Genomic DNA, 24,204 nt, shown 5'->3' on the forward strand with positions numbered 1-24,204 from the left:
GTTCTCCCTGAAAGAGAAACCGAACAGGGTGATCTGGCTTTACTTTTACTCCTCTGCTCTATTTCATAAACCTGGCTCCATCCGAGTTTTCCGATGAGCACCTACATCTCAAAGAAGTGCTAAGTCAGAGCCCTTGGGTTTTCCTTTTGTTTATTTGTTTGGTTGTAGGAGTCAGCAAGCCTCCTGTCCAAACACTTAGGAAACCCACCCAACACAGCCGTTTTCCAGCTGGACGTTTCAAGATGCGAAAACCTCGGCATCTGGTCGAAGGTTTGACTGTCCTGGGCCTCAGTGAAGAAGAACTCGGCCTGAATGCCCATTTGGACAGCTGCCCTGTGTCCTGTGCACTTGGCCTGTGTCCCCAGCAGCGCCGAGAGGGGGGAAAGTGACTTCCACAGATGTGAGCCGGGCTCCAGCGCGGGGCCAGGCCCAGCTCTCCCCGCCTGCGTGGGGCCGGGGAGGTCAGCTAGCACCTGGAATGCGCCCCATGCTTTGGGCCAAGCCGCGTGTCCGCAGATGGCTTCCCTGAGCTTCGTGGCCACCACGGTGCCCCCATCAGAGGCATTCCTGGGGTCCACCTCTGTGCACCTGTTCCGGTGAACCGGTCACAGTGGTCTGTGAAGACACCCCCCCGGGTGCATCCCGTCCGCCCCCCTCTGCACACCTTCCCTTCCAGCATCCAGCGCCCTTGGCTGTGAGGGGACTCCCTGACGCCTACCTGCCTGGAGGTGAGCGTGCCTGGGGGTGTCTATCCTCCCAGGGCAGCTCTTAACCAGAAACCCCGTTGGGAGAGGACTGTCAGCTTAGCCTTTAACCCTCCGCATCATTGGTGGCATTAGATTCTTCGTCACTGCCCCATTCACGTGCCGTTCAGGGACTGGCAAGTGCCTCACGGGGAAATTGTGCCCCTCTTACCGGGCTCCCTTCCCTGCAAGCCCTTTTCTCAGGCCTCTGGGCAGCTCCGCGCTGCCTCCGTAGTCCTGGATGTAATTTTTGTCTGTCCAGCCCAGTGAGCCTGCTCTGAGCTCTGGCTGTGCCATTTTGTTCAGGCTCTGAGCTAAGCCCCCAAGAGGAGGCGTGGTGGCGGGCGGGGGCTCACTCCGTAGCCTCCCCACCTCCCTGGGGTCTTTGCCCTCTGACGCCCACGCCCGGGAGGCTCTCTGGAGCCTCGAAACGGCTGCTTTTTGGACTTGACACCGGTTGTGCTGTTATTCTGTACGGGACAGGCAGTCTGATGGAGCCCACCGGCCCCGGGCCATGCAAGGCGAGGCTGGCTCTCGCCACGACCGCTTTCGCGTCTTCCCACAGCGCCCCTTGTGCCTCTGGGGGCAGAGCGTGGCCCGCGGCCTCCTCCCGGAAGGTGCAGTCCGAATGTCTCGCCTGGCAAGCAGGGGGCACTCTGGCTCAAGCGAGTGGGCTCGGCCTCTCCTCCAGGCGGAAGCTTCTCGGCCAGCAAAGATGGGCTTGATTTCAGTCTCGGGGCTCCCCGTCCCCCTGGCGGGGCCCCGCCTGCACCTCACAGCCTGTGCCTCCACACGTGACTTTCGTGACCATACGTCTTCCGTCGAGGGCCACAGAACCGTCCCTGTTCATGATGCTCAAAATCAGTGTTTGCACTTTGACCTCAACTCTGGAGGAAAGAAGAAATCTGAGAGCAAAAACCTGGAAGGTCACTGCCGAAGCACCAGCACAGGCAAATTGTTGTTTTCACAAACACTTTGCTCATGCGCTGCGTTTAAAATGAAAAAAAAAAAAAAATTAATTTAAGTCACATCTGTAATGGTACATTTTCTTTTAAAAAAAAAATTAAAAATTTTGTTAGATGCTTATTTATTTTTGAGAGATAGACAGAGCTCGAGCAGGGGAAGGACAGAGAGAGAGGGAGACACAGAATCCAAAGCAGGCTCCAGGCTCTGAGCTGTCAGCACAGAGCCCGATGCAGGGCTTGAACTCACGGACTGCAAGATCATGACCTGAGCCGAAGTCAGACGCTCAACTGAGACACCCAGGCACCCCTGAGGACATTATTTTTATTGTATTTATTTATTATTATTGTTTTTTTGAGAGAGAGACAGAGCATGAGCGGGGTAAAGGGGCAGAGAGAGAGGGAGACGCAGAATCCGAAGCAGGCTCCAGGCTCTGAGCTGTCAGCACTGAGCCAGATGCGGGGCTCGAACACACGAACTGTGAGATCCTGACCTGAGCCGAAGTCAGACGCTTAACCGACCGAGCCACCCAGGCGCCCCAGTTTTACTCCATTTTTAATGCTAGAAACTTTATGCAAAGCTTGCCTTAGTGTAGTAATTAGGACCACAATCTTTGGGATACAGGCATGGGCTTGAGGCCCGGTCTGGCTATGTCCTGGGCGTGACCTTGGGCAGGATGCTCAGAGCCTGCTTCCTCGTCTGTGACACGGAGCCAATGCACCTGCCTCGGAAGGTGGCCAGGGAGTGAGTAAGGGAAGTTCAACCCTGGGCCTGGCTGACACTTGTTCAATGGAGTGGCTCTTCTCTATCATCGTACTTATGGCTAATGTTAAAAAGCATTAATGTTAATAGTGTCGATGCGTTATTGCTAATATTAATAAAGATTCATGCTAATGCCTGCAAATATTCGGTATCTATTTCACACGAGAAAGAGCAGATTCGTGTTTGGAGAGGCCGTGCGGGTCCGGCTGGGGCACACAGCCGCGAACAGAGCAGTGGGGTGCACGCCGCCCATCGCGCACCAAGCCCGCTGTTGCACCCACCGCTCTGGGCTCTAGCTGCCCCCTTCCCTGCCTCCTCCCCGCCCCGGCTGCAAGCGTCTCCTTTATTCCACCTTCTGCGTGCTGCCCAGGGCCAGGCACACAGCGGGTGTTCGGTCGGTGTCTGCTAAGTGAATAACGAGACCAGCAACCAGGAGACAGGCCACTCTCGCTCTACTGGATCGTTGTAACAGGAGGAGTTACAGCTGGTCTCTCTGAACAGTCCCAGTGCTGTGGTGACCCCCTCCCCAGACTCAGACGCACGTCATTGTAAAGAAGATGGTGCCTTCTAGGAGAAGGTCCCTGCACAGCTCACCTGGGGCCTTCTTTGCAGAAGGAGCTGGCACGCACCCTCGGGAATAAATCAGAGGTTGTGGGTCTGCAGACTCGTTCAGGGCCTTCACAGGCTCACATGTCAAGAGGGAGGCAGGCGGGCGGGCTTGGAGGGTGGGTGCGGCATCGGTGCCCAGAATAAAAGAGAATAGGGGATCCTGATGCCCGATCCGATGTGTTTTAGGGTCTCACAGTTTGTTAACGTACCGTTTATTCAGTGTATGTACGCACGAGGGAGACCTCGCCCTCTGATCCCACCCAGGACACACGTGGAAGGGAGGGGCTCCGGCCCCAAGTTGGAGGTTGGGACGTGCGCTCCCGTGTCACAAACCCCAGTCAGGGGAGGGCGGGACTGACGTGTTGTCTGCGGACAGCACCAGCTTTTAATGGGAGTTGGTATCGCTTCCATAGCCCAGGGCGGCCGACCAATCCCAGCCTCCCCAGAGACGCTGCATGGGACACGGGTCTTCAGGTTTCCTTTCCTAATTTATCCCTTAATTGCAATATACTTGACATTCAACATGGTGTGAGCTTCAGGTGCACACTGTGTTAATTTGGAAAATAAAAAGGGTCTCCCCATTTTAAAACACAGGTCGGTCCCAGGGGAAACGGGACCAGGCGGTCACCCCGACCTGGCCTCTTGGCTGTCCACCAACGACAGCGGGGGTGTTCCCTGAGCCTCCTGCCCAGGGAGGAAGACCTCAGCGGCCCTCCTGTCTCACGGGCTCAGAACTGGCGCAGCTCAGCTCACCGGGGTGGACTGCGTGAGTTATGTGCCCAGGGCCAGCGTCCGAGGCTTGTTGCGGGAGCGCACGGGTGGGGCGTGGCTGGGTCTGATCGCTTTCCAAGCGCGGGGCGGAGACGAAGCACCCAGCATTATAGAGCCAACCACAGCCCTCCTTCCCCTTATCTGGAACCTTCACCTTCTAAAGAAATGTATGCGCTAGCCAGGGAGGGAGCTGGATTTAGGAGTGGACACCAGAGCTCTTGAAGTCCGTGCTTTCCCACTGCACTGTCCAGAGGTGCTGCGGGGGCACCGAGATCTCCTGGTGCCTTGATTAGGAAACCTCACCGTCGCATTAACCCCATCGGCTCCCCACAAGAAGGAGGATCCTGCTCAGGGAATGGTCAGAATTCTCCCACAAGGAGAGAGACGCCAGCACCTCTGGGCAAGTCCGGTGGTTTCCTGGAGCCGGGGGTTTTCAAGGAATGGGAAGTGATTGGAACAGGTATGGAGTTTCTTTTCAGGATGATGGAAATTTTCGACAGTCGGGGTGGCAATGGAGGCACAACTCTCTGGATAAACAACAAAAAAAACCCCACTGTATCGTACGCCATAAATGGGTTAAGTCTATGGCACGTGAATTGTGTCTTAATGAAGCTGTTACTAAAAAAAAAAAAAAAAAAATCCTGCCACTTTATCTTCTACCAAAACATTCTCTACCCCCAGCTAACCAACGGCGACCACAGTCCCACTGAGACCTCAAACACCACCCACAAAAACAGTCCCGATAAAAGAAACCCCTTTCCCCCCGGATGGGGCTCCCACCCTTTCCACCCAGCGTCAAGGTGTTCCCCTACCTGGTGTGGATCTCAGACCCGCCCCATCCGCGTTGCCCTGGAACTTGTCAGGAATGCGTGTTTCTGGAGCCCCCTCAGCAGCCTGTAGTTTATGAGCCCTCCTGGCGGCTGTGGGCACGCGCAGCATGAGAGCCGCTGGTGGGGGTGACGGCGGACGAGGGGGTCCCGGGAAGCCCTCTGCAGCAGTCACGGGACCCACGTATGTGCTGTCTTCCCTCGAGCCCAGCGGACAGGTGGTTTCTTCAGCAAGCTGTACATTCGGCGGGAGAGGCACTAGGAGTTAACTGAAGAAAGAAACACCCCACAAGGTACTGACTTGTCCAGGCATGGAAAGCATTTTAATGACAACTGGCATCACAGGTATAAATAAATATATCCCTTCCGTCTGTAATATGTGCTAGAAATAGCCTTTTGAAAAGGTCACGAGGCTCCAAGGACCCTTTCTTAGCTACTGATTTTAGTAATTAAAAAAATAAAAACAACGAGCCTCACGGGTGAGCGGTGCCTGCCCAGAGCAGACCCCGGGGCCTGGCAGTCACCGAGGGGCTCGTTCAGGACACCGTGCTCTCTCGGCCACACACAGTTGACTTTGGATCAGTGCGTCTTTGCAAATGTGCTGCTTACACAATCAGGCTGTTAAAAACCACAGTTGGCTGACCATCTAACACAGATTTTTATCGTCTCCGTCCACGCTGGCATGTTCCGCCCAACAGAGTCAGAGGGACGACTCAAAAACCCTCCCAGAGTTTTTATCCTGGCTCGTTTCTCAGCGTCAGCGGGTCTCGTGACAGATGTCCTGCACGAGGAGGCACAGACTTCTCTTGGGTGCGATCTCTCCCTCGTGGATCTGACCAGACCTCCCCTGAGTGGGGAGCCACTGGGTGCTGGGCTCTGTGAGCTCCGCGCGGCTGGCTGGGTCCCCTTGGAACGGCCTCGGGCAGCGTTCCGCCCACGGGCTGTGGCCTGGGGGGTGGGTGTGGTGGAGGGCAAGGTCAAGATCCAGGGGACGCCTCCCCAACCCTTTGATTTTTAAACCCCAGCAAATATCAACAAGGCTGGAGGGGTACAGAAGAGCATCAGACTTACCACTTAAAGGAGGGATAAATGGAGACTATTTCTAAGAATTCACCTAATGTATACGAATATAACGTATGTTTAAATCAGGAAAAATATACCGTTTGGTCCTTGGAAATAAACATTAAATACAAATCAGATGGCAACATAGGACACAGAAAACTTGTTGGAAGGAGGGAAGGCAATGTGGGAGAAGATTATCCAGGAAAGATCGAAAACCCTCAGACTCATCATCCCAGGGCACCCAGGGCTGGGATGGTCTCTTCCCAGAGACGGCCGTCCTCGGAAGGGGGGACACTGAACTAAAACAGAAATGGGGCCTCAGCAGGACCTCGTTGTAGATTTTGCTACTTTATTAGAAATATAAATAAAGAGATGATTCCTTCTGTCTTTTTATTTGTCTTTTTGCATTTTTTTTTAACAAATAATTTTTGGTAGCTTGTCTGGGTTATGTTTCAACTCGTAAAATCACCTTCCTAACGTGGCCCTTGTGCGGTTCAGGGTCTCGGTCAGCGACCCACCCAGAGCTGGCTCCGCTGACTCTCGAAACTCCGCCATCATCGACTGCTACAGAATCCTTGCTACAAAAGACACGCGGCCCCTCGCGGAGGCTCCGGGACTCGCACAGCCTGACGGCGGGGGTGCGTCCCCCGCTCCACGCCGGGCCCTCCCGGATCCCACCCGACGCCGGAGCCAGACCCACTCCGAGCCCCGCGAGGGGCGGGGTGCAGAGCCGCCGGCCGGAGGGGCCTACGCCTGTTCCTTGAACTTCTCCAGGTAGTTTCTGAGCTCCTCGGGGGCGCCCGCGGCCACGTCCTGGCATACCCACTTGATGTCCTCGCCCCCGCCACCGAGGATGGAGTTCACGCCGGGGCAGCCGTTGTCTGGCGGGATGGTGGTGAAGGTGGTGAACTTCACCTTCTTCCTCTTGGAGGTGGGCGAGTGCAGGGGCTCGGGCTTCGGGTCCCTGGCCTGCCTGCCCCCCGAGTCCGGCCCGTGCCCCCGGCCCTGCGCGTGCTGCCGGGCTCCCCCGTTGAGCAACAGGCAGCTGCTCTCCTCGCTGCCGCCCGGCCCGCGGTCCAGGACGGTCGTGTGCTCGTCCTGCGGCGGGGACCCCTCGCCCGCGTGCTCCAGGAGCTCGGCCTCGTTGCCCAGCCACACCCAGTCGTGCGAGTGGGTGACGGAGGCCTGGCCTTCCGGGGGCACCTCCTTGTGCCGGTACTTGAGGGCGAACGTGGCGCAGTTGATGAGGAAGACGAGGATGGCCAGGCAGAAGACGCCCAGCAGGGCATACATGCCGATCTCCAGGTCGCTCAGGCCCCTCGCGGTCTGCAGCAGGTCGCTGGCCCCCAGCCCGCCCCCCGCGCGGGGCAGGTCCACCCGGGCCGGGAAGTTGGTGAAGTCCAGGGGGATGTTCTGCAGCTGGCCCTCTCCGGACGGCCTGCCCGCGTCCGGCCGGCTGCCCTTCGCCACCCTGTTGTCCAGCAGCGGCCGGGCCGTCGTGCCGCCTCTGCGGGGGGCGCCTTCCTCGCGCTCCACGGAGGAGCCGCCGGGCGGGGGCCCCTCGGGCTCCTGAACCTTCTGCCGGCGGTCACTGGCGTGGTTCTTGATCTCGCCCTCGTCGCCGCCCCCGCCGGGACCGGAGTCGGCGTCGTTCTGGCCAAACTTGACCCTGACGCTGCCCACGCCCACGGCCAGGACGCTCTTGCGCTTGGACTTCTGGCAGGCCTCTGCGATGGTCATGTCCACTCGGACCAGCGGCCCCTGGCCTTCCCCCTCGGCCATCACAACCGGCCACCTGGGAGAGCGGGCCTGGGGGACGGACACGACGGCCTCGTCCAGGGAGGTGGCGGTCAGGCTGAAGTCCCTGGTGTCGTAGATGTCGAGGGGCGTCACCGAGCCGTCGCTGAGCTGAAGCCACGTGCTGACCACGGCTTCCTGCAAGGAGAGAGGCTGTTAGGAGGCCGCAGCGTGAGGCCTGCGGATGCTTCTCCTCTTAGGAACCTGCCCGCCGGCCTAGAACAGAACCCGAAGGAATCAGGAGCTGGACTCAAATCCAGACCCGGTGGCCGATGAATCTGGGGAGAAAACATTCGGGTTTTACATCAGGATCAGAAAATCGCTGTAAGTTAAGTAAGAACACAGATGCAGGGACAGCTCCAGCCTAACCCTTGCTGGGGAGGGCCACCGGGAAGCCTCGCGGAGAAGGCCCCACGGCTTTACTCGCAGACTCCACGTGGAGTCTGCAGGTTCCCTACAACTGGCTCTGATGCTCCCACCTCCTCTGAGGAGGGTCCAGCCTTGAGATGTCTGGGTGGCCCATGGTAATCTCCCTACCTCGGGATCCCTACTCACACCTGCAGAGTCTGTCTGGCCGCACAAGGTGACGCGTTCCCAGGAGCCGGGAGCTGGGCCGGGGGCCCGTCCTTGGCACACCGATGTTCCAGCCACCAAAATGGGAGTGGCGGCTGTGCGTCCCGGGAACCCGCCACTGTTGTGTCCTCCGAGGACGGACTCACTTTCTCTTACTGTCACCTCTTCTCCTGCTGCAGGTGAGGAGGCGGGATCATGGACAGCATGGTGGGCTCAGGGAAGTGGCAAAATGGGGGGTTTGAGCCCGGAGGTCCGTCCGGCGTCCCACCACCACGGCCACTCACCACGATAATTTTGATGTGTCTGGAATTCTTCCGTGTTTTCTAAGACCAGGCATTTAGGGACATGGGTTAGAAGCCCATGCCACACACGGCGGAGCCTCGGAGAGGGCGCCCGGAGCCGGACGGAGAAAAACACACGGGGCTGTGAGCGGTGGCACGCGGGGACAGGTCGTGTGTACAGGTGGGGGTGTGCTTGCCTGTGTAGGGGAGCTGGGGGTGGGGCGGGGAGGCCAGGAGGAGAGGGGCAGGCCCCCGGCCACCACCGAGGCGGGGCTGACCTTCCCGGGACAGTCTGCCGCAAGTGCTGGAGGAGAATCAAGGAGCAGAGTGGGGGAGGGAAGAGTTAACGCCACCCCAGGGGTCTGTTACAGGTAAAGGATCCTGTGTCCTCTCTGGTCCTGGCTTCTGGGCATGACAACCGAGGGCCGAGAATTTGACATGAGTTGTGAGTTAAACACGTGGATGCACTATTTGTCTTGGCCCCTCCCCCCTTTTTTTCCTCCAAACAATCTGCTTTCCCCAGCTGAGAGTGTGAACCCCTCCACCCCAGGGTCTGAGATGGACGTCTGCTTGGCCTGGATACTTTCTAGCCCTCTTTTCCACCTGGGACTGGAACACCAGCTTCCCTTTGGAGAACCGAGTCCTCCCCGCTCAGGGCTCGAGCACACGCGGGGCACACGGGGCAGGGGCGGGATGGGGGTGGGGCTGGCCCCGCCCCCGCTAGGCATGTGACCCAGCTCTGGCCAATCGGAGCATCCCACCACCCCGTTCACAGGGATTGGCTCAGGAAGGGGCTCAGGATGGAAAGCAGGATCCCCAGGAGGGGATCCCTGGGCTTCGGCGGGAACCAGAGATGGGAAGCTTGCAGCCCCCGGGGCTGCTCAGTTGGGGTGCAAGTGTGCGGTGATAGTGGCCGGCTTGTAGCCGCTTAGGGGGGCTCCGCTGGAACAGGAGGCCCACGCAGGGGGAAGAAGAGTTAAGAAATGGAGAGAGAGACTCTCTGAAGAGCGTGTTCCAACCACAAAGTAGACTGGCTGAGGATCAACCACTTAAAAGCCGGGTGGGAATATACAAAACAGCATGAAAATTCCCAGGCACCAGAAAGGAAGAGGGAACGCGTACCAGAGGGGTCCATACAGATAGCTGTTACCGAGGTGGGCTGGAGGGGGGACGGGTGTCAGAGCTGCTCAGAAGGCCTGCCAGCCAGTGGCAGGGATGCTCATGCCCACCTAGGGACTGTCCGCTGGGGATGGGACCCCTTGCGTAAGAGCAGGGCTATCGAGACCGGGCGGGGGGCGATGAGAAAGTCCTACCCACCCGGGCCAGAAACGGCCACGATGCCTGCTTGTGCTCTGAGCACCGCCCGGAAAATGTGCCCCCTGGAAATCAAAAGCCCACCGCGTCCCCACACCTGGGTGTGGGGTCTGAAGGTGCACGACCTATATGGTGCCCGGCCGCCGACAGCAAGACGCGCTTGGGGCTGGGCCCGTGCAAATGCAGGCCTGCAAAGACTTCCTGTCGGGAGCGAAGGGAAGAGGCCACAGCCTGAGGCGCTTCTGATTAAAAAAAAAAAAAAAAAAAAATTACAGTCCCGAGGAGGGAGGGCTCTACCGTGAGAGGGAATCATAAAAAACGCAGGTCGATCAGCAGGGCAAGGGTTTTGGATAATGGAACCACCGAAATAAAGTAAACCAGTAGCAACGACAAAATGGCCCATGAAATAAAACGGTTCAAGGGACAAGGAACGCAGTAGACACCACGTTGAGAGGAAGGCTGAGGGGGGAAAAAAAAACAAAAACAAAAAACAGGGAGGCGTGGAGAGGACTTCGTGAGAGAATGCTCCAGCTGAAATTACCCGAAGGCTAGTTTGCAAAGCGGATTAGACACGTATGGGGGAAGAGAGTCCGTGTCCAGGGCGTCAGAGCCAAGGAATTTACCCAAAACACAATCACAGGGATCAAAAGAGACGGAACACACCAAAAAAGGCAAGAGGAAGGAAAGGAAGGGCAGTACGAGAGCCACCGACAGTTTCCGGTGAGACGTTCCGGACGGAACGAATGTGGAGAAGGCAGACGGGGACATCAGGATCCACGGAACGAGCGGCTGGAATATTCTCTAGCATTCAGGACAGCTGGGTCTAGCTTGGCCTGAAGACAAATCCCCAGGCATGAACTGATAAATACCGGTGTCTGCTTGGAGCCAGCCTGGGTCTGGGCTCTGTCTCCACTAACCAGAAGCCCAGGCCAACACCCGCTGCTTGAGACGAGTGCCCGAAATCTCAGGACGGCATGGCGGTCACTGGTGGCGCCTGCCCACTCCCCCTCTCGGTATCTGCCCGCCCAGCGGTCAGTTCTGCAAGACTGTTTTGTCTGAGGGAGTTCTCCGACCTCTGGAAGCCACGTGGCCATGTCTGTAGCCAGAAGTGCCAGGGAATTAACACCCCCCCAAAGCAGCCCTCAACAATGACTGATAGGAGATGTGACACACAGCCCAGCTCCCTGGCCCCTGGTCAACACTGGCTGGTGGTTTCCCCAGAAGACTCGGGCTCCAGTAGTCCACGGCGGCGGCCGCGGGTGGGGAGCGCGCTCTGCTGACTATCTTCTATCCCTTGTAGCCCTTCCCGACTCCCGTACTGGGGCTCCCTCCAGCACTCAAATTAAACACTTGATCTCGAATCCTCATGGCAGGATCAGCTTCTGGGCGATCGAAACTAAGGCAGGCAATATGGCTCAGGAGTTTTGCTTCCCACCCTTGTCCCCTCTGTCCGCATCAATGGCAAGTCCCACCATCCGACAGACCCCCCTTCTAACTGGTAAATCGAATGCATTAAGGCCAGGGGATTTCCCGTTTCACCCTTCTGTCCTGGCTTTCCTCCGAACAGATGAGGCACAGGCAAAGTATATACGATTGCCCTCGTATTGACGGGTGTAAAAATCTTTCCCACGTTGTATTTCAGGGCTGAAATATCAAGAACAAGGTGCCGGCCTTCCACGCGCCGAGGGTTGGGATAAACACACTGTTCACACGGTCTGTGAGTTCATCTTGGTTGACTTTCCATCCTGAACTAATTTTTCTTCACACACTCTAGACGGGGAAAGAACTTCACCTAAAACCAGCCCCCTGAGTGGCAGACAGTCTGGATGAAGCCTTCAGAACCCCGCGGGCTTGCCGAAACCCATCTGAGTCGGTGCTGCTGTGTGATTGAGGGTTAAGTCAGGTGATTAGCTGGTTCCAGTGAGGTTGGACCCCAGGACGTGCCCAGGAGAGGCCAGTGCATTTCCCCAAAGATGAGAAATTCTGAATGACTTAAAACAACACAGGCCCAGGAATGATTTAAAGCTCCATCCTTTCCAGAGTCATGTCTGCAAATCAAATGAACTGCATCCATAAATCCCCCTGGAGTCCGTGCGGGGACCTCCAATTACCATCAGCCGATGAAGACAGATGGGACACACCGGATGGGGGTCAGGGCCCCTGCCCCCAAGCCAGGAAGGTTGCGAGGCCAATCATGCCCTAATTAATTACCCATTCTCAGCAAATAGCTCCATGTTCTCTGCCTTGTCTCCCCACTTTGCTCCGCTCCCCTCAATTTGCTCCTTAGAGAGGAGAAAACACCTCGCCCCCAGGAGAGAAGCCATCAATGGGGGCCTGACTTGGATGTGAACGTATTCCAGGACCCTCCTGCTGACACCCTGGGGCAAAGTCAGCTAGCAGCCGCACACTTTCTGGAATGACCCGCCCTGATCTTTGGAACCCGGGAACATAATGAGATGCCACTCCTGTGATGATGCTGTGCTGTGTGGCGCAGCTGACCTTGAGATAGGGAGACCTGCCTGGATTATCTGGCTGAGCCCGGTGTAGACACGTGAGCCTTTCACAGCAGAGAGGTTTCTCTAGCAGGCAGCAGAGGGGAGGTTAGAGGTCTAAGGCATAAAAGGACTCCATGCATGTTGCTGGTTTTGAAGACAGTGGGGGTGTGGGAAGTGACAAGGAACACGGGTGGCCTTAGGGAGCCGAGAGAGGTCCCCGGGGAACAGCCACCAAAGACACAGACACCTGCCACAGAAGTGCAGAGACAGGAACGAGTGTGGAGGCCGATTATTCCCCAGGACACGCCAAGAAGGGCCCCGCCGGCTCACTCTGCTGTCGGCCTGTGGTGCCCTGAGCCTGGAACCCAGCTGAGCCCGCCCCGGCCCCCGACGCACCGAGCTGAGCTAATAAGCGGGCCTTGTTGTAAACCACCAAGTCTGTGGAACCAGACTTGCGCACTGGGCATCACCCGTCTGGTTCATCACAGAGCCCACGACCGGAATGACGTGGCCCTGTGGCTTTTCACAGCCTCCCCATCACTGCATTCTGGACTGTGGTTCAGTGACTCTGCTCCGTTCCTCCCCCCCCCCCCCCCCCCGCCTTTCGCGGAGTCAGGCACGGCAAGCGCCCTGCTCCTCTTGAACTCCAGCTTCTAGAACCATCCCTACCTGCTTGGGAGTCCGAAGCAGCTCCTGAGCTGTGGCCACAGCCGTGATGGCCTTGCTGTCCTCCGTGCTGGGGTGGAGGGTGACGGACAGCCCAGCCACCAGCTGGATGGCCAAGTCCGTCACTGACACTTTGTCATCTAACACGGTGACCGTTTTCTCTGCCAGGATGGAGTCTGACAGCGGGGACAATACCTGTGGGATGGACAGGACAGAAGATTCCCAGATGCTGGGAGCTTCCCCGGCAACACTTCCTTCTTGCCCCAGGCCTGGGTCCAGAGTACGGGGTGAAGGAGCCTCCCACCTTCTTCCCTAGAGATACACCAGCCCACGCCAGGCCTTTGCAAGAATCAGATAAAGCCACCCTTCCCCCACGACACTTTAGCTCTGTGGGGAGAGGACAACAAATGTTAAAATCCATTCTGTTTTTAAAGGGAAGGGACCCTCCCATTGCGATGAGGGACTCTTGTACCCTGCACAACTTGGTTAACTGTGCATGGCAATCAATCCTGCTGACGAGGCTCAGGAAGAGTCGCACACGCGTTGACTTTGTGCAACCTGAATCACGTTCTAAATGAACTATGGAAGTAACTGTGGGGGAACTGAATTATAGTCTCCTCTCCCCCCCCCCCACAAAGTACAGTCAGGAAGGTAGAAGGTGAGGGATTTGGGAAAAGGCCCACCACTCCCTGTCATATGTGTTTCCTTGAAGAAAAAGGGTAGTAGGACTTCGAAGAGAGGTTTGCTGGATGGATCCGTGGCAGAATGACTAAATGCTTTATGGGAAGGCGGGAGGCACCTTCCTCCGGCCACGAGCGTGAGCAGCATGCAGGGGAGGGGAGGAGGCTTCTGAGAGGTGTAGGAGATGTCAGGTGTGGACAGCGGGATGAAGGGTTGGCAGACAGGGGCAGGACGGGGAGGGCTGGCAGGTGTTGGGAACGGAGCACACAGCAGTTGGGAGAGGGGACACGTGAGGTGCTAAGGGGCTGTGACCACCGCCTTCCCAGCTGTGCTCGTGAGGAGACTGGCCCCCCCGCCGGGCTGGTCCTAGCTCAGCTTCTGGGGTCCCGGGGATGCCATCCTGGGGGCCAGGAATTGGGCACAATGACCCACCCTTCTTGGGAGCCTCCCCCAGAGCCCGGCACGGTGCTCAGGGCAGAAATGCCCAGCTCTGGCTTCCTACCTGGATGGTGGTCATCCCGACCTCCCGCCCGACCAGGACCCTGCTGTCCTGCAGTGTGGCCACGTGAGGTTCCTCCAGATTCATGAAGTCTGCGACCAGGTGGGTGATGTCCACCTGCCAGTCGGGGCTGAGCAGGTGGCTGGGCTGGGCCCACGGGCCGGCGCCCTCGGCCACGAACTGGGTGAGGACCCGCACCGTGGCATGCTGGTACTTCAGGGCACAGCCCCGGCCCCGCCGCTCCTCGTCGTCTTCATCCTCGCTCTCCCGCGTGGGCCTTGGGGGAACGAGAAGCTCTCAGGTCCCAGGAATGGATTCAGACGCTCTGGAGGCACAGGCCAGACAGGCAGGTGCCCGCCCCAGCCTCCATGGCACAACATCCCAGGCGGGGGCCTCAGGACCCCACGGGAGTGCTGTTTCCATCACAGGCAGCACAGAGGGTCGGACATCCCTCTCCTGAAGGCATTTATTGACAAACGGCTTACGGGCTAATATTTACGAAGTCTACGCTGTCCAGTAAATGAGTAGCTGGTAGCTATGTGTGCCCACTTACCCTTCAATTTAAATGAGTAATGAGATGAATCAAAAATGTAAATTTCTTAGGCACACTAGCTATATATACCAAGCGCTCCCTAACCACATGTGCTAGCGGCCGCCATATTGGATAGCGTGGTTCTAGAACATTCCGCCACGGCAGCAGGTTCTATTGGGCAGAGCTGTATTACTCTCTTGAGATGTGACCTTCTAGGCTCCACACGTATGGACTCTTAATCTCATAACACGAGTGTTATTATTATGTTCTGGGGAGGGAGGTTAGGGACCCTGCCCAAGCTCACAGAGCTAGAAAGTGGTGGCTAGGCTCAGGTCTGCCCTCCCCAGGGGCACAGGGCACGCTCATTCTCTAGGTCACTCATGACCACTAGACAGTCTGAAGGATTGCCCGGATTCACCACCGCCCTCTGCAGTTGGGGAAGATTCTTTCAAGTTCTCCCTGCAGAGAGGGATGTTGCCTCTTACGGGCCCAAGGGGCTCGTGCTGAGTGTACGTTCGCTCAAGCACTCCTTGCCCCTTAACATGAGGACCAGGTGCCTGGAAGATTCTGGAAAACAGCCCTGAGCATTCAGGATGGGTGACCCCAGCTCCTATGTGTGACAATCCAGAGTCACATAGAACAAAGAGCCTTTTTTTTTTTTTAAAGAGCAAACAGTGACACCATAGCCCAATATACATGCAATGAAATGTCATGCAGTAATTCGATGCACACAGAGCTTATCAAGCTTCTGGATATTCACAAAGCACAGAAAAAGGAGTCACTTTCGCTTAGAGAAAATAACCCCCAATTCAGATTCCCCCAGGGTGCTGAGGGGCTAGAAAGATCTATCATTTCTGTCGCTTCATTCTGGGGGAGCCTGTTTCAGGAGGGTCTGGGAGAGGTCCAAGTGTAGAGTGCACACGGCCTGGGGGTGATACGGATCCTGCCGCTTCCCAGCCTCCTTCCCGGCTGGTTATCCTGGGCCTCGGGTGGGCTGGAGAAAATGTAATCACAGCATTTTACCGGCGTCTACCGCGTGCCGGGCCCTGTACTGGCTCCGTCGGTGGTGTGGTCAGTAAATAAAACCATTGTTATCACGCCTCTGGTTAATCTCTGCATCCTGGGCTCACCTCTTACTGGCCACAATGGGGACCCTCCAGCCTTTAATCTGGCTCAGCTCGGTGTCAGAGACCTCGATCTGCAGGGGCAGGCGGGGCACCCACACGGTGATGTGCAGGGGGGCACTCAGGTGCTGGTAGGTGAAGTTCACCACCGCGTCCACCTTGCCCTTTATCTCTTTGCCGTTGACAAAGACGTAATCACAGCCGTCAGATACCTGCGAAGACAGAAGGGGATGGAAAAGTCACCGGCCCTGGAGACCACTCTGCTTCCATGTGTCCTTTTTTTTCTTTTCACACAGCATACATGCTTAATTTGGGTTCCTCCCAATGCGGTGCCTGAGACAAGGATTCAGTGCATTCGGTTTACTTGGGAGATGGCCCCCAGTGGGGGCCAGCGGGCAGAGTGAGGGAGACAGAGAAAGAGAAAGAGTCCATAGGAAGGCGCATTTTTACTTTTTTTTGCTGTGGATCAGTTTCTCTGGAACCTCGTGTAAGCCTACAAAATTGCCCACCTGAAGGATAAGAGGCAGGAACGTTATCTCCCAGCTCCTCTCTCTCACTGCCCGTGTGTTAACTGCCCTGCACGTCCAGGCTGAGACACAGGTGCATGGCGTCTGAGAAGGCCCCGGGATAGAAAACAGTAGGAGCTCGAGGTGGAAGGTGGTACCACCCCCACGTGAGCTGGAACCTGCACAGATCCGCAGTTGAGACCGAACTCTGAGTGGGGCCCAGAGGTGATGTCTGCTCATAAAATGAGCCATACCCACATGTCACCCCAACTAGCCCCCCAGAGCTGCAGGGTTTGTACTGCCTTCCTCTCCAGCCTGACTCACTCTGCCCCCCCCCCCCATCACAGCCCCAACAGTCTCTGAGACCCCCGGGCCTTTGCATGCGGGGCTTCCTTGGCCCGCCCTTCCTTCCCTACTGGCCTGGCCAGGCACCTCTCCGACCCCCTGGGATGGTTTATGCATTTGTATTATAATTGCTTATCCTGTGAATGGCAGCATAGCCATTTCAAGGTATGTTCCCTCCCCGTGTAGTCCTTCCTTGCTTTTCCAGTTCCTACCACATCATTGCCTCAGGAGAGAGACAAGATAGAGCACAAAGCAAAATAAACACATAGAAAATAAAATAAAAGTCTGCAAGCATTAAGGCAGTGTGTTCCAAAGTCTAAACCCTTAGGGAGATGAATCTATATACAGCCCCATGGACGCTCGGGGGTGGGGGGCGGGGAAGAAACAGCAGGCAGATGCCTGTGGTGTTCCCTGGAAGCGGGCTGGAGAAGTACCATGGACAGGGGAGGGACCGTATCCTAGGTAACTCTGACATTGGATGCCCCTAGGGACTGTAAGCAGGACACGTGAAGACTAGAAGCCCCCTCTCCCAAGACCTGGGCAATAACAGTCACATCTCCGGGAAATTAGTCTGGGACTATGTTCTGTAGCCTTAATGAATTGAAAATTGAGAATAGAAATCAAGTTGGGTTTTTAAGAAATGACATGGCTGTCTTGCATATTCAAGTTTATAAGATATGATTTATACTGGCCCCACGTGTCCAGATCAACCACCAAACCGTGAGATACTTGAAGGAAAGAAGTACATCTTTTTTAAATCTTTGATGTCTTGGTTCTTCACACCAGATGCTCAAGAAGCAGGAACTTGGCAGAGTGGACACTGAAAGGACCAATGTATGTATGTGCATTTGGTTGGTGTATGAATGGGTGGATGGGTGAGTGGATGGATAGGTGGGTGGATGAATGGATGGATGGATGGATGGATAGGTGGGTGGATGAATGGATGGATGAATAATGAATGGATGGATGGATGGATGGATAGGTGGGTGGATGAATGGATGGATGGATGGATGGATAGGTGGGTGGATGAATGGATGGATGAATTATGGATGGATGGATGGATAGATGGATGGATGGATGGATGGATAGGTGGGTGGATGAATGGATGGATGAATTATGAATGGATGGATGGATGGATGGATAGGTGGGTGGATGAATGGATGGATGAATTATGAATGGATGGATGGATGGATGGATAGGTGGGTGGATGAATGGATGGATGAATTATGAATGGATGGATGGATGGATGGATAGGTGGGTGGATGAATGGATGGATGAATTATGAATGGATGGATGGATGGATGGATGGATAGGTGGGTGGATGAATGGATGGATGAATTATGAATGGATGGATGGATGGATGGATGGATGGATAGGTGGGTGGATGAATGGATGTGTGTGTGTGTGTGTGTGTGTGTGTGTGTGTGTATGTATGTATACATATATTCAGGTGGATGGATAGATGGATGGGTTGATGGAAAGCTGGGTGGATGAAGGAACTGAACCCTTTCTTCATGGGGATGCCTGCTTCAAGACAACCAAAGAAGGATCTTAGGGTGAGGGGAGATGTGGTCGGAGAATGAGATACAATGGAGCCAAAAAGCAGTGGAAACACAAGAAGTTTACTTGAAAGCTTCCAGAAAGGTCTCAAGCAGTGTTTCCTAACTTTTTTGGGGTCACTGACTCCTTTGAGAACACAAGTCAAGCTCACTCTTGCCATGGAAATGCATATACCTACAGTTTTGCATAACATTCCAGAGTTAATGAAGTCACACATGGACTCCTCACATAGCACTTAACATACTAAGCTGTAATTGCCAATTTGCTTATCTGTCTCCTGTCGGGACTGTGCACTCTAGAAAAAGCAGCGTCTCCTTCGGCGGGGGGGTGGGGGGGGGTGGTGGTGGTCTGTGGACCCAGTTAAATCACATCGCTGCTGAGCAATGAACTTGCACGATCACCCCTCTTTCCCCAGCCTCTGGGAACTACGGATGGCTACCCTGGGCCCAATTTTCATCCCCAGCTCTCACTTCTGTTTGGAAGGGCAGCTGGTGAGGGCTGGGCTGAGAGAGTTTCCTCCATCTGCTGGGGACAGTGGCAGGAGCAGCTGGGAAGGAAACACACGGATGGGTCTTCTCACTCATGGTCAAGAGTGGTTTAAAAATGTTTACCTACTGATTAAGGGTGGAAACCAATTTCAGTTGCCGTCCCAGACTCGCCATTAGCATGTAAACACCGTCCTGGATCCGGGCAGCCATTAGCATAATAGCCAAGCAAGAGTTATATCAGTAATCACTTCTTTAATCAATGTTGTAATTTACAGACCATTGACTTTCTTCATTTATTACCTTCCTGAGCTCTGGTGGGAGGGAACGCGGCTGCTCCAGAATATATAAATAATTAAGAGGAACGCCAAGGGTATCGAGTCGTGGTGCATGATAGAGCCATTGTCACTGCTAATCCTGCAGGTGTCATAAATGTCTGGGGAAGTCTCGGGATGCATTCATCATCTCCTAAGTGGCTACAAGTGAGAACCACAATATCGCAAAATGAGCCAGCTTAGCTGCCAAAAAAAAAAAAGGAACCGAAAACCCAAAGGAATCTTTTCAGTCCCTTGGCTTCGTTTGACACTCTTTTTCATCTTTCATGGTGGATGGGCCTCCCGCTGAGAAAGCTGCCCGCTGGCCTCCGCTCACTCTGACCTTTAAAGTATCCAGTTTGAACACATCATGGCCACTGAACCGGCCACTGATGTCTGCTCTTGGCACCCGGAGGGGCCAGCATGGGTCTGGTTGAGCAGCACATGGTCAATTGGCATCTTCTGTTGTCATTTGGGCCTTGGCAACTTCCTGGTGACGCCACCTTTCCGTTGGGAGCCACTTGGGGACCACTTTCCACGGGGAGAGTAAAGCCATCTGCTGGTCACATTGGCGTCCAATGCGACTGTTGTCTGAGAAAGTAGCCAAGCAGGTTCTCAAACTTGAGCGTCAAGAGGGTGGGTCAACACACAGACTGTTGGACCCACCCCCAGAGTCTCACATCCCGGTGGGGCCCCCACCTCTGCGTCTCTATCAAGGTCCTGGGTGATGCTGACGTTCCAAATCTGGGGACCACGCATGGAGACTCACTCCTTCAAATAGTGCGATTGGCCTTCTTCCATTTCCACGGCATCTTCTATCTCCTGTCTTGGTCCATTCGGGCTGCGGTAAGGGAATACCATGGGCTGGGGGTCAAGAACAGACACAGCTTCTCACACTTCTGGCGGCTGGAAGCCCCAGAGGATGTGTCTGGTGAGAATCGGTCCTGTCTCATCGCCGTGTGCTCACGTGGCGGAAGGGTTGAGAGAGGGCTCCGGGGTCTCTCGTGTAAGGTCACGGATTCCACCCACGAGGGCTCCACTCTCATGACTCAGTCCCCTCCCTAAAGTCCCACGTTGTCATACCATCACATTGCAGGTTAGGGTCTCAACCTAGGAACTGGAGTGGGGGGACCCAGACATCCAGTCTAGAACACCTTCCTTTCATTACTGTAATAATGTAGTTAAACCACCTAGGTGCTAACGACTCCCAGCATCCTGCCTGCAGAACCCAATGGCTTATTCAACATCTCCATTTGGATCTCTAATTAGCATCTCAAACTTAATATGTTTAGAAATCAAACTCCTGGCATAGTGTTGTGGGTTGTTTTTTTTTTTTCCGTTTAGGAGCCTGGGGGCTGGACACAGAAATTAAGCACAGATACAAAAAAATCAGATTTACATTCCCTATACGTGTAAGGGAGTACATTCCCTGAGTATACGTGTGTACTTTGCTGTGTTCACATAAAATACTGCACGGTCTTGTGCAGTAGCTATGCCTTGTTTTACATCTGCGACGTGCTTTCCTCACGTGGGTCCCTTCTGGAGCTACGGGCAGCAGTCGTGATCCCATTTTGTAGATGAGAAAGCGGGGGCTCGCCGAGGTTGTGGCTCGGCCGTGGTGGGGCGGTGGCGTGAAGGCTAGGGTCTGCGAGCACGGAGGCTGCAGGATTCGGCAGACGTCTTTGATTGTGTTGCCTTCGCAGGCGGCATCCCAAGATTTCGGCCTTGGAAGTCACCCTTCGTGCCCTGTGGGTCTTGGGTCATCTCCGTTCCTGCTGGCGGGTGGGCAGGGACAGGAAGGGGCTGAGAGGCCACCGGCCAGCGAGCCTGAGAGGGATCATGTCTACATACTCTTCACGAGTGGCCCGGCCCTTAGTCTCTTGGCCCGTCCCCAGTGAACCTGCCTGCACGGGCTGGATGGGTCCAAACCCGGGCAGGGAACGGATGCTACACGCAGCCCAGAGGACAGCATGACAAGGGGACTCCTTACAAAGGTGTAGATGGGACGCCAGGAGACCAGCAGGTGATGGTGCAGCAGGCGAGATACAGGGATGGAGGGGGTTCAGGAGCACCCTCCAAAATCCGCGCCCACTCGGGACCTCAGAATGAACCTGGTTTGGAAATAGGGTCTCTGCAGATGTCATCTGAAATGAGGTCATTACCAGCTTGGGGCGTGGGCCATGGAGGACTGGAGTCTGCGGACGCAAGCACTCGGAGGTGATGTGGGGACACAGGGAGACGCGGAGAGATGCGGCCACGAGCCGAGGAGCAGCTAGGACCACAGCCACCGGGAGCTGGGAGACCCGGACCCCCGGGCCCCTCAGAGGGAGCGGGGCCCTGCCCACACCCTGCTTTCAGCCTTCCGGCCTCCAGGACCGTGGGAGAACAGTATTGTTCTCGGCACCCCAGCCATGGTCATTTGCCACGGCAGCCCTAGGACACTGGTGCATGTGGCCACCACCGGAAAGGCCAGGGGAGGAGCAGGTGTCAGAGCACAGCATGGGCACTGCCCCATCAGAGGCGCCTGCCTCCGGGAGCGGGGACCTTGGTGGACGAGGCAGCCGTGGTCAGCCTGTAAGCTTGCTGGAAGGGGCCCAGAGGGATGAGAGTAGAGACCACTCTCCCCGCTCCACCCCTGTCTGCTGGAGCCTCCCTCTGCCCCAGTGTGCGGGGAACCGGGGGCCTGGTACAGACCCCACAGAGGCTGGCCTCCTGGAGCAGGAGGAGAGGTTAGAGGATCTGAAGAGACCAGCAGGCATTTCCAACACAGAGAGCTCTTCTCCACTTGGAAGTTACTGTCTTCATGTGGGGCTCACGCGTACAACTGAGTGTGAATCACAGAACCCTTTTAACTCTGGACAAATCCTTAGAGAGGTACAGGCCCTTCCCTGATGCACCCCTGCCATCCGTCCCACGCATTGTCTGTGCATCTTCGTTTGTTTCCTGCGCCCCGGCTGGCCCTTCCACACCCCATCAGCCTAGTGGTTCTCAGCTAGGGGCCAGCGGGTCCCCCAGGGGACATCTGATGGTCCCTGGGGATCTTTCTGGTTGTCACAACCAGGGGAGGGCTTGTCCCAGCTGGAAGGTGTGCACTTGGCCTCTAATGGTTGAAGCCAGAGGTGCTGCTGGACATCCCGCACCGCACAGGATGGCCCCCAACAAAGGATCAGCAGACCCCAAGCGTCAGCAGCGCTGAGTGGAGAGGCGCTGCCTTACTCAGACGCAAACTTCCCGGATGCACACACCCCGTTTCTCTGACATTTGTACTTTGGATTGCAACTCCCCCAAGCCCCTTCCTTGCTTTATTTTTCTCTTTTATCATTTATTGCCCTCCCTTACACCAGATGTTTTACCTATTTATTGTGGTTATTACTTGTCCTCTCTCCCTAGAACACAAACTCTAGGATGACGAAGCTTTCTGACTGTTTTGTTCAGGGTCGTATCCCTAGTGCCTAAAATAGTACCTGGTGCTCAGGTATGGGGCTCACCACACACTCCCTACCCCAGCGGCCACTCAGGGTTGCCAGCTCCCCCCACCCCTCCACTGCACACAGGCACACACACAGGTGCACACACACAGAGGTGCACACATAGGTGCACAAACACACAGGCATACACGCAGGTGCACATACACATGCACACACAGATGCACACATGCACAGGTGCACGCATGCACAGGAACACACATAGGTGCCACACAGATGCACACACACACAGGTGCACACACGCACAGGAACGCACACAGGTGCATGCACGCACAGGAACACACACAGGTACACGCACGTACAGGAAAACACACAGGTGCATGCACAGGTGCACACATGAACAGGAACACACAGGTGCACACACAGGTGCACACATACACAGGAACACACACAGGTACACACACGTACAGGAACACACACAGGTACACGCACACACAGGAACACACACAGGTGCACACACGCACAGGAACACACAGGTACACGCACAGGTGCACACATGCACAGGTGCACACATAGGTGCACGCACACCCAGGAACACACCCAGGTGCACACATGCACAGGTGCACACATAGGTGCACGCATACCCAGGAACACACCCAGGTGCACACACGCACAGGAACACACCCAGGTGCACACATGCACAGGTGCACACATGCACAGGTGCACACACACACAGGAACACACAGGTGCACACACATACAGGAACACACACAGGTACATGCACGTAAAGGAAAACACACAGGTGCATGCACAGGTGCACACATAGGTGCAGTCACACCCAGGAACACACCCAGGTGCACACACACACAGGTGCACACATACACAGGAACACACACAGGTGCATGCACACACAGGAACACACACAGGTACATGCACAGGTGCACACACGCAGAGGAACACACACAGGTGCACACACACAGGAACACACAGGTGCACACACGTACAGGAAAACACACAGGTGCATGCACAGGTGCACACATGCACAGGAACACACACAGGTGCATGCACACACAGGAACACACACAGGTACATGCACAGGTGCACACATGCACAGGAACACACACAGGTGCACACACACAGGAACACACAGGTGCACACACGTACATGCACAGGTGCACACACGCACAGGTGCACACATAGGTGCACGCACACCCAGGAACACACCCAGATGCACACAAGCACAGGTGCACACACAGGTGCACACAAGGAGGTGGGCTTTCACTGGTAATTGCGTGCTCGGTCACAGCGTTTGCTCTGTGGCCAGCATTTGCTGAGTGCTTATGCTAAGCTCTTACACTAAGCTCACTCAGTACAGGCTCACATGGATGATCTCACTGAAGCCTTGCTGTGAACACACGAGGGAGCTACTCTATCTTCTTAATCATATCCATACTGCAAGTGAGGAAAGGAAGGCACAGAGAGGTGATGCAACTCGCCCAACATCACACAGCAGGTAGTCCGGGAGCCAGGCAGACCCCGGAGCTCTGCTCTCAACCCCGATGCCCACCGGCTCGGTGGTGATGAGGCTGTTCGGTCTTGATTCTTCCCTCTTTCCTACTGTGCGTGGATTCCCCTTCCCGCTGATGGTGGACCCGGCCACGTGACTGGCTTTGGCCAGGAGCATGTGAGCAGAAGTGACAGTCGACCGGTCCCAGCCCAGACCTTAGAGCTGCCGCGTGTTTCGGGCAGTCTTTGTGCACTTTGCCACGAGGCGCTTCCCCAGACGTAGCTGCTACCTCAGACTCATCTGGAACGAGCCCCATGGGGCCCATGTTAGCCCCCCCCCCGCAGGGAGGGGCCGCCCAGTTGA

At 55.9% G+C, this 24,204-nt stretch overlaps 2 protein-coding genes across 2 annotated transcripts in view; one reads left to right on the forward strand and one right to left on the reverse strand.

The window, feature by feature from the left end:
- SLC15A4 (solute carrier family 15 member 4) overlaps positions 1-1,819 on the forward strand; it is an 82,359-nt gene extending 80,540 nt beyond the window's left edge. Inside the window, exon 8 of the mRNA XM_043557303.1 lies at positions 169-1,819. Coding sequence (XP_043413238.1) covers positions 169-389 — 221 coding nt within the window. The 3' untranslated portion in view covers positions 390-1,819. The remainder of the gene's footprint in view (positions 1-168) is intronic.
- Positions 1,820-4,972: 3,153 nt separating this feature from the next.
- The window catches only part of TMEM132C (transmembrane protein 132C), a 308,479-nt gene continuing 289,247 nt past the window's right edge, over positions 4,973-24,204 (reverse strand). The window contains exons 6-9 of the mRNA XM_043557309.1: positions 15,706-15,911; positions 14,047-14,320; positions 12,867-13,058; positions 4,973-7,672 (exon numbers count right to left, since the gene is read on the reverse strand). Of these exons, the coding sequence (XP_043413244.1) occupies positions 6,485-7,672; positions 12,867-13,058; positions 14,047-14,320; positions 15,706-15,911 (1,860 nt within the window). The 3' untranslated portion in view covers positions 4,973-6,484. The remainder of the gene's footprint in view (positions 7,673-12,866; positions 13,059-14,046; positions 14,321-15,705; positions 15,912-24,204) is intronic.

This window comes from Prionailurus bengalensis, chromosome D3, assembly GCF_016509475.1.
Source record: "Prionailurus bengalensis isolate Pbe53 chromosome D3, Fcat_Pben_1.1_paternal_pri, whole genome shotgun sequence".
Lineage (NCBI taxonomy): Eukaryota > Metazoa > Chordata > Mammalia > Carnivora > Felidae > Prionailurus > Prionailurus bengalensis.